The sequence below is a fragment of the Polypterus senegalus genome, chromosome 9 (genome assembly GCF_016835505.1).
Source record: "Polypterus senegalus isolate Bchr_013 chromosome 9, ASM1683550v1, whole genome shotgun sequence".
NCBI lineage: Eukaryota > Metazoa > Chordata > Cladistia > Polypteriformes > Polypteridae > Polypterus > Polypterus senegalus.
In genome coordinates this window covers 121,766,600-121,785,019 of record NC_053162.1, presented here as the reverse complement: position 1 = coordinate 121,785,019, position 18,420 = coordinate 121,766,600, and the positions used below count along the sequence as shown (strand labels likewise).

At 36.2% G+C, this 18,420-nt stretch overlaps 1 protein-coding gene across 2 annotated transcripts in view; it reads left to right on the top strand.

Annotated features, from left to right (window-relative positions):
- Window positions 1-229: 229 nt before the first annotated feature.
- The window catches only part of cd27 (CD27 molecule), a 28,195-nt gene continuing 10,004 nt past the window's right edge, over window positions 230-18,420 (top strand). For both annotated transcript variants that reach the window (XM_039762487.1, XM_039762486.1), the window contains exons 1-3: window positions 230-478; window positions 11,339-11,464; window positions 16,277-16,402. In XM_039762487.1, the coding sequence (XP_039618421.1) occupies window positions 337-478; window positions 11,339-11,464; window positions 16,277-16,402 (394 nt within the window). In that variant the 5' untranslated portion in view covers window positions 230-336. The remainder of the gene's footprint in view (window positions 479-11,338; window positions 11,465-16,276; window positions 16,403-18,420) is intronic.

The following is an 18,420-nucleotide window of genomic DNA, read 5'->3' as shown; positions in this document are numbered from 1 at the left end:
AAACAGCAAGTTAAAGAGAGAGTGCAGGGTTTTTTTCTTTTTCAAAGAGCTTGTGATTTCGCGTCGTTGTTTTGAACTGAAATTAGTAGTATCTTTATTGCTATCTGTCCATCTCGTAAACGCTCATTTTCTCTCTCTCTCTCTCTTTGTGGAAATGCTTGATATTGACTAAGACATCAAAACGTATCTGTCCCTATATGAATAAGTTCACTGGTGGGAAACAGTAGAGCCGAGCACGTGAATCAGCACACTAAATTCTAATGAGCTGCTTCCTTCTCATTCACTCATTTGTCGACGCTCAAGAAAGAAGGACTACAGTCATCCCCTACTCGTTTGATGGAGTCCAGAGGACAGACCGTACTTCTGGGATTATTTATCTTCTCCTCGATTTCTGCTTTATTTGCTAAACTTCAATGCAACACCGCTACGGAGTACGAAATGAAAGAGCTCTACAAATGCTGCACTAAATGCCAAGCCGGTAAGTACTAATTTAAGGTATTTTTTCGCATGTAGTACAGTTCTATTGAGAATACTGTTAACGCGATGATTAGGACATGCAATATATTATTATTTTCAAAGGTTTACACCTGACAATGAGGATTTTTTCTCATATGTATCGTATGTGAATAAAATCAACATGCATAAAGTTAACTGAAGTAATTTTAAACGCGGAGTTTTGAAAACAGTTAAGGCTCTGTGAGACTGTGATGCTCATATAGCAAAGGACGAACTTTAAAGAAGAAATTTAAAGAACAGCGTAATTTAAAGATGCAGGTAATAAGAGATGGAAATTATCCTACTGATTCTGTACCCTTAATATGTTCTTATCAGATGGATTTTGATTTTAAAATAGCCAATAACCTATGTAGCACCGTGCGACCTCATGTTCCGTACTGCAGGAATGAGGTGAACCCATGCGCAATCTTTAAAATCGATTTAGACAATGTGATGGATAGACCTTTGAACTGCCTTTCCCAAGGTTTCTTCCATTTTCTTTCTACAAGGGTTTTTTGGGATTTTTTTCTTGTCTTCTTAGTCAAGGCTGGTGGGCTGTCAAGAGGTAGAGCCTGTTAAAGCCCATTGCGGCACTTCTTGTGTGATTTTGGGCTATACAAAAAACAAATTTTATTGTGTTGTATTTAACCAATAAGAATTATATAGTTAACACAGCCAACAAATACATTCATAATTACGTAAACATAAATTAAGAAGCAATATGTTCAAAGAGTAAATATAAGAATAAATGTCATTGTTTAGTAAAGTAAACGTGTGAGGCCAATATTTACCTTTATATGATTGCAGTGGGTTTTTTTTTTCGATCAGTTTTACCGTATGTACCGTATGTCTTACTTTGCATAAAATCAACAATTTAAAAACTCCAAATAAAAATTGTAGTATAAAGATTTGACTACATGTATTCAAATGAAGCATTACTTTCATGCAGTTTAGGTGAATTCCCTACACTTAAAGTGGCTGTGATGTAACCTCCGCTCATTATGATTAGCGAAGTCATCAGCCACAAAGGTTCTTGTGGGACTGCACATATGCAGTAGTAGCTCTTAGTGCTGTCTTAGTTTTTAAATGTTTTTTGTAGGTTCTTTCTTTCTTTTTAGGTGTAAAATAACACTAATATAATTAATGTTAACATATTTGTCCAGTTATAAAATGTATACATGAAGAAAGAAAGAAAGAAAGAAAGAAAGAAAGAGGCGGCTTTTAGCCATTAATTGTACCATCTAGTTATTTCCCTGCACTTAGACATTCCAGTAACCATGAGTCAAGCAAAAAAGGTTAATTTACATTTATACATTTATAATGAAAATATTTGCTGTATATCACATATTAAAACTATAAACATCCAGATGTAGAACAAAAGTTTGATTTTTAAACTGTTTAGTTACAATACATAGCAAATATCCACTCATTGGCATTGGATAAATTTAATGTGTCAGCTGGAGTGTATGGAGAGACAAACGCCTTTATACAATTCAGAAGAAAAATAAATAATTTTGTTTTTAAAACAGTTTCTCTACTTTTGATATTATCCCTGCTGCATATGTGACTGTTACACTCTTGTCTGGGTGTGGAGCAAGTTTGTGTGTCTCAGTGATAGCCTAGCATCCAGATCAGAGCTATTTCTGTCTTGCTCAAAGTACTGTTGAGATAGGCTCCAGGTGCAACCCTGTACTGGAGTGAGCTATTTAGGAGCTGATTGAAAGCGCTAGACAAAAATAAAATTAATTGAATCAAATATGTACAGTTTGTATATGCAGTAAATGAAACCCTGTGTAGCTAAATTGAATTATAACTTCTGACTTCTTGAATTCACCTGTTACTATGTAAGAGTTAATATGATTATAATTTCATTAGTTTATCTGTACACAGTGTATTTTTTAATATAAAAGGATATTCATAAATATAGTGAATATCTATGTAACATTAAACTTTCTAAATATAAGATTGGCAACCAGTAATATTAATGTTTACTTACATAAGACATTTGAACAGCAGTAATAAATAGGTATTATAATATGTTTTGTGTATTCTAATAAATGTTATTTGCAACAGAAATTAATAAGGTTTATGAACATAATTTATGGCAAACATAAAATCAGTTTACATACTAAATCTTCTCTTCATTGTGGAACTTGATATTTCTTTTTAAGCATTACATTTTACCAAATAATTTCTTTAATGTGGCCAGATTGCATACTTTCTTCATATCTGATTTAACATAACAGCATTCATTACCTAACCATTTACACCCCTTAAAACCGATTATAAATGACTATATTGAAAATGCATAACAATGCATTGCATTTCCCGTAAAATGTAATTGTTCTTCTGCTAGTTAAAAAAAAAAAAAAAAAAAATGCTTCAGCCCTTGTTTTTTTTAATGTATCCTAAATTCAGTTTCATTATGAACAGGAGAGTGACCCTGATAGCACTGGACTTAAAGTCAGGAAGAAACTGGGGATAGGATAATCACATTGTAACTTAAATAATAATAATCATCATCATCATCTTTTTTGTGGTTCTGACCACCAACAACTGACTCCAGCTCTTCCTAGGAAATTCTCAGGCATTCCCAAGCCAGTTGAGACATATAAAGGCTCCATTGAGTTTTGGGTCTACCACAGGGTCTCCATGACCTGCAACATTCTTACACCATGCCCAAACCACCTCAACAGGCTCTTTTCAGCCTGGAGCTGTGAACTCTAAAATCTGAGGCTCTCTTAAATATCTGAGGTTCTAACCCTATCACACAGTGTCAGCCCAGCTACCCTATAAAGAAAACTAATTTCTGCTGTTTGTACTCATGATCTCATTCTTTCTGTCATTACCCATAGTTAATGACCACAACTCCTCACCTATAATAATAATAATAATAATCGTCATCATCATCGTCATTAACTCTACTGTCTGTGTACAGATTGCACAATATCCTTTCCAGTAAAGAATTTTCTCATGAAACTCTGATTCCCACTCACATCTTAAAGATGTCCATGTTAGACTCTCCATGTGTAGGATGAGGTGACCTCTTGAGTTGACTCCTGTCATGACTGATGTTTCTGTGGTTTGGCATAGCTTTACTGTACTAGGTCAATATGACGTATTCTGTATATTAACAGGGACTTCCAAATTTTCCAGGTAGGTATTAGTCACCTTAAAATATATTATCTGTATTTTTTTTTTTTTGGATGGGGGTGGGGGGGGGCACTAGTACTTTACTTTTTTATTCACTCATTTGTATAAACAGTTGTTTGTGTTTTGTCCTGTTCTGAGACTAATTTTTAAGTTTTCTGCTTTTAAATTGTCAAGTGTTGTATCCTTAAGGATGCTACAGGCATGAGAAAAGGGGTTATGGGTAAGATTTTTATTTTATTTATAATTTATGGTTAATATTAGGTAACCTGAGAGTTAAAACGTAACAATATGTTTGTTATCATTGTCGGTAGCATCATCATTTCACTTCAAGCTGGACAGATGACGCCCTCCTATCCTTAGCGACTTTCTTCAGCTCCTCTCGGGGATTTCCGAAATACTCTCAAAGCAGTCAAAAAATGTAATAACTGTAGCACTCACTGGGTCTGCCCCTGATTCTTTTTCCAATAGGTTGTTCCTGGTACAACCACTAAGAGAGATGTCCAGGGCCATCTACCTACATGCCCAATCCAACTAGGCTTCTCTCGAACCACAGAAGCAGTGCTTCTATGCTGTTGTACTTCTATAATGCTGATCTCCACTCCCTGTGACAGAAAGTGATCCCAGTCTCAGTTCTAATTTCTAAGTCCAGAGACATTTTAAGTGGTTTTCTAACCATAAAATGAACAAAAAGGTTATGATCACATGGATGATAATTCTGCTTGCTGCATCACCATGCCACCTTGAAGAAGTAAACAAGCACATGGAAATTTTCAAAAACTGTAGAAGTATTTTACATTTTTCATTGTTTTTGCTAGATGGATGCATGCTTCAGAGCTATACAATTTGCAAAACTGCAATGCAATGTAATAGGTTATAGTATGCCAATTATTAATACATTTATATTGCCCCCCTTCTCTCTCCCTTTCTCTCTACATGATATATATTATAGCATATATTAGTTTTGTAGATTCACAAGGCTTGAACTTGTCTGTTTGCAATCTATGATTTTATTTATTTCTTCTGGAGATACCAGCTTCTTAGTACAGTGTAATGACATGCTGAAACACCCAGTGTGAGTGTATTAGTGTGACTAGCCAGAGAGTGTTTCCACTCAGAGATAGCTTCTAGATAGAGATAGATACTTCTGCCAATGTCTGCTTCTTGTAGTGCTGTCCAGGAGTAAGTGAGCCCAGAAAAGTGTTTATGGAAGAACATACAATACTTTAAAAAAGTTTTCACATTTTATTATTATGCAGCTTTGAAACCAAATAAATTGAATTTGGCTTTTTTAACACTGATCAGTAGAAAACTACAATTTAAAATCAAAGTAAAAACATATTTCTGCAAAGAGATCCAAATTCATTACAAATACAAAATGCAAAATAATTGTTCACCCCGTTCAAATCAGTATTTAGAAGATGCACCTTTGGAAGCTATTACTGTATTATGTCTGTGTAGACAAGCCTCTACCAGCGTTGCACTTCTAGAAGCTAAAATGTTTCCACATTATTCTTTGTAAAATTGCTCAAGTTCTGTCAGATTACATGCTGGAATGTGACTGAACAGAGTCACAAGCCTTTGATTGGACTTAGACCAGAACTCTGAATCTGCCATTCCAGGACATTGTGGCTTTTTAATCATTCCTAAGTAGCTTTGGGCTTATACTTTCAGGTGATATGTTACTGCAAAGCAAATCTTTTCACAAGATGCACATTTCTGGCTCTGAGGCTAAGGATCTGCACTGGTATCTGGAAGGTTGCTGGTTCAAATCCCTGTTAGTACTAAAAGAGATCCTACTCTGCTAGATCCTTGATCAAGGCCCTTAACCTGTGCTTGTTCTAGGGGTGCTGTACAATGGCTGACCATGTGTTCTGACCCCAAGCAGTATGTGAAAACTGACATATTCCTAATACAACAAATTGTATAAGGTGAAAAAAGAACCAAAAAAAAAAAAAGAATTTCCCTGTATTTTGCTATTAACCACTGTAGCTTGCAACGTCTTTAGAGTTATCATGGATCTCTTTTTTGCCTTCCTCACTAGTTTTCTTGCATGATCACTCTTGTTAACTCTCCAAGGTTTCTTTGTTAGGCAGTTTTTGGGTTATATGCCCTCTAGCTTTCAAGAATATTTTCTGTTTTCCGGTGAGCTGCTCAATTTTCTTTCATTTATAACTGTTGAGCCAAGACCTTGCCTTGTGCCACCCTACTCTAGGTGATCAATCCTTTTCACACCCATCACAGTGTAAAGCAATTGTTACATCAGAAGTTAACTACCATAAGCTGTTAAATATGTTGTGACAGAAGGGAAGAGCATGTTAAGGTCACAAAGAAATTGTTTGCTATGATTTTCACAGTGGTAAACCTACAGTATATTTGAATTCTGCTTGCAAAACACAGCACTGTCAGAGTCTTTGTTCATTATCTAATGTCTACATGGAAAGCTGGTGGGTTTGCATCATAAAAAATATGAAGGTGTGACAAAGTTAGCTTCATAGAACTTACATCTCTCTTGGTGTATGAAAGCATGTTTTGTATTTGTCTGTTTGAATGAGAGCTGAAAAGAGAAGTACAAACCACATGTATAAAGAGTGTGCAAAAATATTCTCACCCTCTGCCTGCGGTATATCTACTTTATAAGAACATAAAAAGCCTGGCAAATAAGAAGAAACCATTCCATCCATCATTATTAGCCCATTTCATTAGCTAACAATGGAGTACCAATATTTTCTCCAGATATATATGTAAAGCTGGCATCGTCTTAGCTTTAACTATGTAAGAACACTTGAAGCCTGACAAACGGAAGAAGATAATTGAGTCTCTCAAATTTGGATAAAACAAATACTTCATCTTGTTTTGTGAATATCTTTCTAGTTGGTAGTGGTTTTGACAGTAAGTTTTTAGTTCCTGAGAAATGAGTAACCGTTTTTTTATGTTGTTTTGTGTGGATTAGAGTTCCTTACCTGTTATAGTCAATTTTATAACACTGTCTTGTAAGACTTGTTTCAAAACAGTCCCCAGTCTGATGATTACTTAGTTATGTTGACCTCTTCTGTAAAGTGCTTTGGATAAAACCATCCACTAAGTGAAGAAATGTAAATATAAATAGTTAGGTAATTAAAATCTCTCAATATCTCATCAAGATGCTTTATAGAGCTGTCAAGGCTTCCACTACAACTCCATGTCTTCTTAGCTTGCACCTGATTTCCACAACCCTTTGTGTGAAGAAGTGCTCTTTTGCTGTGGTCTTTAATTAAATTTCCTTATTTTCCATTAATTTTGAGGACACAGTTGACTACTTTACTTAAGAAATTCAATGACTTGAGAAGATCTAAATTAAACTAAAGGATTATACTGTCTGACCACAGTGTTTCTAGATTTACATTCAATAATTTATATAATATACCCCAGAATTTTATTTGAGTCCCATTATGTTTGGTTTGTTTGTTGGCATAAGCAAAAGAAACAATTAAGAGTTCAGAATCCTAAATAGCATGTCAAGTTATAATAATGCTAAGAACGATGCTTTAATGGTAACAGTAATTGATTACTAATTTTAAAAAATGGCTAAAATAAAAACCTGTAGTCACTATGGCTCTTTAGGACCTGAATCGGACACTTAGTCTAAATGATAAGTATAGTTTGGTGATAAGAAATGGTATTGATTAACACAGTTACACAAGCTAGAAATCCCAATAACTCAATGCGCATAATTTTGAGAATCGGGGGAACCAAAGAATACCCACACTGACCTATAAAGAACCAGTGGCATCCATAGAGAGATTTTGCTAGTCAGAATTTAAAGCACTGTGCCATCACATGTCCAGTTTATTCCTCTTGATCAAAAGTCTTTTAACTAATATATTTAAAGGTCAGTTGACAGTTTCAACTTCTCTAATGTACTCATGTGGTCTCACATGTTTGCGTTCTCCATAGCTCAAATTTGCAGGATTATAACTTGTGGGTGGCTTACACAAAATCAAAGTGTGTATGAACAGTGAAGATCATTATGGCCTCTTGTCCTTTGTGAGCCTCTCTCATAGATGCTTAAATGGATAATGGTAAAACAAGCATATTACATTTTTTCTTTGATTTAGAAGACTTAAATATAAATGTTTTTCAGGCAAAATTAGATGAATAGGATTGGTAAGTTCTGTTGCCCTAATTTCCCATTTTTATTAAAATTGTCGAAATATTTTAATGGGATTCAGGTTTTTCCTCTCAAAGTTGAATTACCACCTGATTTCAAGTACCAGGAAAGTGACTAAACAAGCTGGAAAATACTAAATACTGATGAAATTCTTTATGAAAACATCTACTAACTCAAAGCAAAAAATATACGCTTTGGCTTTCCTATCCTATAATTTTTTTAACAGGGCTTGTAAATGTTACATCTACTAGTTATAATAATATTCACGCTAAATATTATTTTAATATTTAAAATAAGCTTAACATGAACACTTGAAACTTGTTAAGGATACATATTTAGAACAATCTAGACGAGAACAGGCCATTCAGCCCAACAAAGCTCGCCAGTCCTATTCACTTAATTCTTTTAAAATAACATCAAGTCTGGTTTTGAAAGTCCCTAAAGTCCTACTGTCTACCACACCACTTGGTAACTTATTCCATGTGTATATGGTTCTCTGTGTAAATAAAAACCATCTAATGTTTATGCAAAATTTACCCTTAACAAATTTCTATCTATTTCAGTGTTCTTGTTGAGCTCATATTAAATAACAGTTTCAATCCACTATACTATTCCCTTCATAATTGTAAATACTTCAATCATTTCTCCTCTTAATCTTCTTTTGCTTAAAATGAAACGGCTTAGCTCTTTAAACCTTTCCACAAAATGCATTGCCTATAGCCCTGGAATCAGCCTAGTTGCTTTTCTCTGAACTCTTTCCAGGACTGTTATGTCCTTTTTGTAGCCTGGAGATGAACACTGTACAAAGTCCTCCAGATGAGGCCTCACCAGTGCATTCTAAAGCTTGAGCATGGTGTATACTCTTGGTATATTCTTGGTGTATACTCCACACTTTGTACTATATAACCTAACATTCTGTTTGCCTTCTTAATGGCTTCTGATCACTGTCTGGCAGTTGATAGTGTTGAGTCCACTATGATTCCTAAATCCTTCTCATAAGGTGTACTTTAACTTTTCAGACCTCTCATTGTGTATTCAAACCTATATTTGTTTTTACTTCCTACATGTTTACTTTACATTTACTTACATTAAATTTCATCTGCCACAAATCTGACCAAGCTTGTATGTTGTTCAAGTCCTTCTGTAATGATTCAACATATTCAAAATTATCTGCCAATCTACATAGCTTGGTATCATCTACAAACTTAACCAGCTTGCAACTTATATTCCTATCCAAATCATTTATACAGTATATGTTATAAATAGCAACGGCCCTTGCACTGAGCCCTGTGGCTATGATAACTTTCTTCTTCCTGTGTCTGAGCCAATTTTGCACCCATCTACAAACAAAACCCTAAATTCCCACTTATTTAAGTTTGATTCCCAACCTCTCATATGGCACCTTATAAATAATATTATATGCTCCACTTTGATCATATCCTGTTGTTGCTTCCTCATGGAATTCCAGGACATTGTTAAAATATGACCCCGCTCTTCTGAACCCATGCTTACTGTTCAGTAAAAACTCCTGTTTTGTCATGTGTTGCTCAATCTTTCCCTTAATTATTCATTTCATTAATTTCCCTGTGATGCACATTAAGCTTACTGGCCTATAGTTGCTTGGATATGTCCGGTCACCCCTTTTAAATTAAAGCATAAAATTTGCCATTTCTTAAAATTTGCACTACCATGGTTTAACTTAAGAGTTTTAGTTTTTGCATCCACAATCTTCCAAAACCTTATATTATATTATGGTCACTTGAACCTAGTGATTGAACCACCTCTACACCCTCAAGTCTATACTGATTATTTCAAAATCCTTAATCTAGCCTGGCTTCCCCCTGAGTTAGTGCTTTAACATACTGTTTTAAAAAAACAGTCACTGAATACTTCTAAAAACTCCTACTCTTGTATTCTGCTATTTGCAACTTTATCACAGTTAATATTAATTTAGTTAAAGTCCCACATGAATGTAATATTCCCCTGTAAACTTGCCTTATTAATATTATTGAAAAGATGTGCATTGAAATTACTGTCTGCATTGAGCGGTCAATAACACACTCGTAAAATTATTCCTCTTTCCCTTATGCTTTCCAGATGAAGCCAACTGTTCTCACTGAAATGGGGTTCATAGTCCAATTGAAGAGGAATTAAATTTAAATTCTGTTTGACATAAACAGCAACCCCATCTTCTTTTCTGTTCCATCTAAAATTCCTAAAAATGTGTATCCCTCTATATTATACTCATCCGCATCTTTTTTATTTTGCTGGGTTTTTGTTACTGCTATAAAATCATAATTATGCTCCACTGCATACAGTTCCAACTCACATGTCTTGTTTTTGATACATCTAGCATTAAGACATGCTATTTTTAATGCGTGACTCATTTTATTTATAGATTTAAACATTGGATTAGAATTTACATTATTGTGCATTTTTATTTTTACACTATTGTTTGTTCCTTGGATGGCACTGTAGTGTAGTGGTAACGCTGCTGCCTCGCAATTAGGAGACCTGGGTTCCCTTCCTGGGTCCTCCCTGCATGGAGTTTGCATGTTCTCTCCATGTCTGCGTGGGTTTCCTCCCAAAGACATGCAGATTAGGTGCACTGGCGATTCTAAATTGTCCCTAGTGTGTATGTGTGTGCCCTGCCCAGGGTTTGTTTCTTGCCTTGCGCACTGTGTTGGCTGGGATTGACTCCAGCAGACCCCCGTGACACTGTAGTTAGGATATAGCTAGTTGGATAATGGATGGATGTTTGTTCCTTTAAGTACAGTTCTAAACCTGGACTGTCCTAAACTCCCTGACCCCCCCATACCCTAGTTTAAACAATCCTTGACTAGCCTACTCAAATGTCTTGGCGGAACTGGTCCCATCTGTTCGTAAAGGAGTCCCAATACCCCATAACCTATACCCTTCTACCCTACACCAATATTTGAGACATGCATTAAGCCTTCTAATTTCTTAATTTTCCACAAAGAGAACCACAGACTCACTGAATAGGTAAGCAAGTGGTGTTGTAGACAGAAGGACTTTCAAAACTTGACTTGATGTTATCTTGGAGGAATTATGTGGATAGGGCTGGTGAGCCTTTTTGGTCTGAATGGCCTGTTCTTATCTAAGTTTTTCTAATATTCCAAAGTTCTGACATTTTTTATGAAAAAAATCAACTCACAGTTCCATTTCAGGAACAATTTCATTTTCAATCAAAGCAGACAAGCATCATGGTTAGCTGTGTCCACAATGAAGCAAGCCTTTTGTTTGCGCAAGGTGTTTGATAATTGTGATCCCTCAAAAAGATTGCCAAATGAGTGTGTGAGCTGGCAACAAAAGCAAATGGACACTTAGAATTGCTTAGTGTCAATTGGCATTAAACTAAATGAGCTAAGAGAGAGTGCATTTAAACAAAGCACTCAAATTCAGATTAGAGTTCAACCCTCCATTTGCTTCAGTATAGTCTTTACAGCACCATTATTAATTAGGCAACATCTTTGGAAATGTGTTCTCCTAACCAGACATGTAAATAATTTTCCTTAACTGCAGGAGAATACGTGGTCGAGAAGTGTACAAGAGGCAGGGATACTGTGTGCAAGCCTTGTGACAAGGATTATTATAATCCAAGCAGAAACTCCAAGAGAAGTTGCGACCACTGTACAGTTTGTGTAAATGGTATGTATTGATTTTGGTATATTTGTCATTTATGTCTTCTTTTTTTCTGAAACAAAGGTGTCTGCCCTTTGATAAAACCAGTCACAAAACAGGATGCTTTAAATGTCACCTGATTACATTATATCCTTCAAATAAGATTACTATCACTCAAAGTGAAACATAAATATTATATTATTTCAGCAAAAATTGAGTCATTTGTTCCAATAAGGGGCTTTCTAGAGGTGGCATTTAATTAGGTCAACTTAAAGACCATGAATAAAAGAGGCCACCATTTTCATGTGTAGTGTCACCTGACGATGCCCTCAAGTGTTAAAAAAGTGCAAATGTATTGAATTTGTGTATTAAAGTCCTATGATACTGTATCAACAAGTTGTGTCTTTTACTGTGACATTTTTAATATCTTGAAATTATTTATAGATATTACTTTTAAAATGAGGGTTACTTAGTGCTTCTGACTCTCCACTTCTGAGACTTTGGTGTTCGTTTATGTGTTGAGTTTGCACTTCTCTTTATGTGGGTCTTCACTAGGTTACTCCCAGGCACATGCCCAGGTGTGGGTATGAACGTGTGTGTGTGTGTTCAATAAAAAACAAGACCAGTCATATTATTCAGGGCTGGTTCTGCCCAATGCTGTTACAGTGGGCTCCTTGTAGTGGAAATAGCGACATACGACAATGAATGGATACCATGTGGGGTTTCTCACAATGAATTCCAACTCAATTACTGGATGTCTTTTCCACAGGGGATTCTGGCTCATATCTGCAATCCAGGACCAGGCAACAGAGAAAACAGAAAGTCATATAGTACAGAAGTCCTGACCAGGCAACTGGCGAGCTGACCTGGCAACAGAGAAAATATATATACTATATATATACTATATACATATAGTACAGAAGTCTAATTTAGGATATATATCTTAAGATTTGTTTTCTAACATGCTAATCCAATACAGGGTTACTGGCACCTGATGCCTGTCCTGTCATCTTTCAGCACTGTACAGGATCTAACCCAGGACGAGATATCTGTTCCCTGCAGGGCATTGTGGAATTCCCTAAAATGTTATTTTCTCTTATTGCAGAACATTTCAATATGACTAATGTAATATCCAAAATTCAGCTGTTCACTCACTTTACACATAGTGCCAATTTACTTCACTTGTGGGGACTTCCCATTGACTTTCTCTTTATTTTTATATAGGATATTGTAGGTTTCTCTACCACAAAAAAAAAAATTGTAATAAGAAACCATACTACAAATTACAGCAATATGTTTTGGCATTTACAGCTTCATAGAAAAAAAAAAACAGATGTTCTTTAAAAAGAAAGATGAAAAACAATTTACAAACTGGGGATGTCCCCACAAAAGTTCCAAACTGGACTATGATAGGATAAGCATGAAAGGGCTAAATGTCTTATTTATAATCTTATCTGTGTGTAGAAAGGTTTTTGAAACAGTCCTTTTACTAATGGGAAAATTTAACTTTAACTGAAAAATGCTACTGTACATAGCTGTGGGGAACCCTAGCAAAGGTACCACTTAATCCATAAGGGCTTACAAAATGAATGTTCCAACACTTTACCCAAGGCAGGAGGAAAAACGAAATGACCCATCACAGCCACTTTTACTAAAAACACTTCCATTAGTCTTTGGCTTTTGACTGGAATGGAGTGACTCATTCCTACACTTGTATATTCACACAATTCATATAAGGCCCATACACAGGACACTTGTTATGCAGGATCCTTTATTTATACAGTATATATCCATCCTGTTTCTGCCTTATTAAATTCAATTTAAATTGTGAAAAACTGGAGTCTATCCCAGGTGTATTGGACACATGATATTCACATTGGGCCTGTTTAGACTCAAAAAATCTAACCTAATACACGTCTTTAGGAAGTAAGAATAAAATCTGAAAAAAACTGATATAAGCACAGTGTGCATGTTGGCACTTTTTGCGATGAATATGATGCCTAATAACCAGTTACACTGTTCACTCAAACCAGTACTTCTAGGAAGAAACATGCAACTTTTGATGTATTACCTTGGTGTCTGTCTATTTGGATACATCAGGCTGCTGTGTTATTCTGACTCCAAAAGCCATACTGGCCAGTGAATTCCATGAAATGCACAGGTTCTTCATGAGGTGGACAAACCTGATGTCAGATTTTCTTCAGTAAAAGTCTCTGACAATTATGTCTGTGACATTTTTGAATGGTGATCAGTCATTTACTGTGTTTTTTTTTAAATGAATGTGTGTGCATTTACTTCAAACAGCTTTTAAGGAACCGGTTTTGGTATCTCTCCAATCTGTTACATTATACTTTGTTGAGCAAAAATAATCTTCCTGTTTATGATAAAGGGGTCTTCATCAGTTTTGATGTTTGTCAGCAAGGAGGCCCTCTCTGTGCCTCAGCTCTTCATTTCCCTTGAAACCCACCTTAACAGAGGGGAATTCCCATGTGAGTAAATGCTAACAGAGGACAGCCCCCCAGGTTACTGAAATGAGCTTTTGGCTGCTTGTTATTGGAAAACAAAGGCAGGAGCACATTTTGTTGTACTTCTTTCTGGAAGCTGTAGGCCTCAGGGAGAAAATGAAGAAGTTTCAAGTGTCAAAAAGAAAAGATTGCAATCTAGTCAGACCTACCATTTCAAAATATAGACAGGCATATACTGTCATATAGATGGGTGGGCTGTACACAGCAGGCTTCTGCAATCATCAAAACTAGTACAGTGACAAGTTTAAGATGAAAAAAACATGATCTTGTAGGCTATAGTAATCATGTACATTGAAATCTTCATATAAATTTGCAATGCAAAATTGAATATTTTGGTATTTTTGGCATTTGGTACACTATATTAATCCATGAGGGAAAATTTTCTTTTCATATTATCTTTGGAGGTCAGAGTGCAGGGTCAGCCACTGTACAGCACCACTGGAACAATTTTTGGGTTAAACCCTTGTTCAAGGCCCTAATGGAGTAGGATCCTTTCTGGGATTAAAGGTTGATTAAGTACAGTACTTTAACACCTGCTATGAATTATTAAGATTAAGCAATTTCATTTAGTATGTATTTCAAAAACTAGTCTATTTTTTAAAGATGTTTTCAAAACATTTAAAGTCCATTGATTGTAGGTTATAGCATATCAGTGACACTCCCAAGTAAGGATGCGTGAACTCAGTGAAATATAAATTACATAAATACATAATACATTACATAAATTACATAATTACATAAAAATTACAAAGAGAGATTTAATTGTCCAAGTGACCATTGTTGTCCATTGTTGCTGTTGTTGTTGGTGGATTTCCCAAATATACAATACTAAAGTACAACCTCCCCAAAAAAGCCAATTTATGCATTGTGGAAGCCGGCCCAGACACAGACAGGCAGACATGTTTGAATCACTCACAACACGTTTATTATACATACTATTTACAACAAAGTGCACCACAACCCCAAAGTCCCCCACAAGTCCAGACCTCACGTTAATGCCTCTTTCTCTGCAGGCCGCCTCTTTGCCTCTCCTCCCGAGCTCTGTCCTTCTCCACTCCTGACTCAAGCCCATGAACGGAGGGAGACGTCCTCTTTTATAATCACCCGGATGTGCTCCAGGTGCCTCCTGACAATCTTCCGCCGGCACTCCCCAGTGTGGCAGAAGTGCCGGCTGCGGACCCAGAAGCACTCTGGGTGTTAAAGATCCTTTCCCCCCCAGCACTTCCGAGTGTGGCGGAAGTGTTGAGGTCCAGGGCTCTCAAGGCATTGGGGCACACCCTGGTGGTGACCACGGTCCCCTACAAGATTGAGCTTCAAAGCTCTACACCCGTGGTCCCCATAGGCACCAGTGCTGTCGCTCCCAATGTGGTCTGGGGGATGCGCAAGCCCTCCTCCGGTCCTCTGGGGCATCCCAGCCAGGTCGAGCCCCCCATCCCCCAGCCATCAGTGACAGCATTTATGTGACATAAAATGACACTAAATTCATCTCCATCTCCATGAAAGTCCTCATATATTCTGCCTTGCAGACATGCAACCTATTGTGTTGAAAACTCTGTAGCAGTCCAGTAAGCCACCCTTACACTTCAGTGACCATTTCTGCTTCATAACCCAAAATATAACTTATCCTGAACCTTTTTTTTGGACGAATCACACTTTATGGCTCATCTTATTTAACACCTGTGACCTTAAACTGATTCAATGGGCAATGGACGGAAGGATATTAATATCAATCATTATTTAAAAAAGAAGCATCATTTTACCAGATCATATTAAATTCATCTGCATCATTGTACACCAAAATTAAGCAAAATAAAAAATAAAAAATCAAGGAGAACATGATGTTTAAAAATACAGCATGCTCATTCAAAATTAGTCTTCAAGCAGTATATGAATTAAATGAGTTTCAAGGCAGTGTGTTACAGATAAGTGTCACTTTGGTTTAGTACATCTTAAGGTAACTCTGAGAAACAATACTTCACTTAGGCAAAATCATCCATCTATCAATCCACCCATCACCATCAGTTCATTCATATGCCTGTTCTTCCATCCGTTCACTACTAACAACAGCATGGCTGTGCACATTCAAATAAGAGGTATATCTTTTCCAAAAGAATATAATGTCTTAAAATAATATTATAATCATTCATATTTGATAGGAAAAATGCCCAGTTCATTATTGGATTTAGTGTGGGCATCTCTTCACCATACAAAAAAATAGTAAAATTTTAATGTTCATGCAGTTAATTTATCTTAACATTGAATTACATATTGAACTTTGTAACGTAACATGTTCTTTCATTTTTCTTGATTCCAGATTTGATTAACAAGGAACAATGCACTTTAACCTCAAATACCAAGTGTCAATGTAAACCAGGACTACAGTGTGTAGATGATGAATGCACAAGATGTGAACCAACCAAGGTCACAACCAAGTTTCTGCGTAAGAATAGCTTATATTCTTTTACTTAATACAACTAAATGTCTTTAGCATCATGGGGTAACAGGTTGAAGAGATGAATTTATGGGTTAATTTTCAATAACCACTTTCCTACTTAGCAGTAATGGTCAAACTGCCCGTTTCTCAGCAAAAGTCAGTGGTTTATTGTGACCAGGGGTCCCGTACCTCCCTTGCAATCTATTTGATAAGAATACTCAATTCCAGGAGTTCAAGATTCCTAACAACTTCACCTTAAACGTTCCTAAAACTGGGGTTAACCTTTAACATTATCTATTTTGTTATACTGAATGATCATTCAAATAAAGATTTAGTAAGAAGCATTTATAACTCAGCTCTTTAACTCTGGCAAATCTGAGTTTGGATATTGTTTTGCTCCTGCCCATTTTAATCTCAAACTGTCTTAAACTCAAGTTCAAATTTATACTAACTGGCCACTTTATTAGGTGTAAATTGCTAGTACCAGGTTGGACCCACTTTTGCCTTCAGAAATGCTATATCTTTTGTGGCATAGATTCAACAAGGTGCTGGAAACTTTCCCCAGGGATTTTGCTCCATATTGACAAGTTAGCATCACGTAGTTGCTTCATATTTGTCGGCTGCACATCCACGATGCAAATCTCCTGTTCCACCACATCCCAAAGGTGCTCTATTGAACACTCTATTGGACAGAGATCTGGTGACTGTGGGGCCATTTGAGTACAGTGAACGTTTTGCCATATTCAAGAAAGAAGTTTGAGATGATTTGAGCTTTGTGATATGGCACATTATCCTGCTGAAAGTAGTCATCAGAAGATGGGTACACTGAGGTCATAAAGGGATGGACAAGGTTAGTAACAGTACTCCGGTAGGCTGTGGCATTTAAATGATACTCAATTGGTAGTAAGGGGCCCAAAGTGTGTCAAGAAAATATCCCCCCACACCATTACACCACCACCACGATCCTGAACCATTGTTGATGTCAAATTCTGACCTTGCCATCCTAATGTCACAGCAGAAGGCAAAACCCATCAGACCAGGCACTGTTTTTACAATTTTCTATCTTTCAATTTTGGTGAATCCATGCAAACTGCATACTATATACTATAAATACTATAAATACTATAAATACTATATATTATAGTATTTGGTTAATTACCAGTCTTGTCAAAGACTGACAGTTAATTAAACAAGTTAAAGTTCACTCAATTCATACACATTATACCTGACTGCATGGCTAGTGTGTTAATAATGTCGCCTGAGGCATTACCTAATAAAGTGACTGGTGAGTGTATAATAAAGCAAACGGAAGCCTTGTTCAGTAAGCCTAGAAGAATAAAGTAACATTGCCTGGGGCAAAAAAGGAAGTAAAAGATTAGCCTGCAGCCAAGATGTGGCATGCCAAGTGGGTCAATTTGCCACACATGGTGATATCACTGATGACTGCTCAATTCAATGACTGAATGGAGCTGTACAATCAGGTCACAACTTGCCTCAGAGGTTCATGACATTTTCAAACTGGAATTAACAGGTGGTGTGGCTTCAGTTCCATCTCTCCATTTATGCAAAACTCAACAGAATAATTTTGAGATTTATGTGGAAATGCTGCCGTATAAGTTAAAAATAAATTTTATCTTTTCGTGTTAAACAGAAATAAAAAACTATTGGCAATGTAATAAAGTCATAAACTACCAATCTGTCTATTTTTATATTAAAATTTGATGTTTCATTACAAGGCTACTAGGGGAAGTTTTTAATTTGTATTCAATCTGTGACTGTCTTTATTAAATAACAGTATTTATCATGGGGCAATCAAAATTTATGAAGTGTGAAAGGTTTCAGTCTACATGTTACAAAGAAAAACCCAAAAAGAAAATTGAAAAGGTCGGGGTAATGATAGAGTACTAAACAGTTTGATGTAGAACTTTGTTAAAGATGCTTAGTAAGTGCATGATGACACTACTGACATTGCAGTTTGCAAAATACCATGGAAATAAGTACAATGGTATTCTCATTGGTCATAA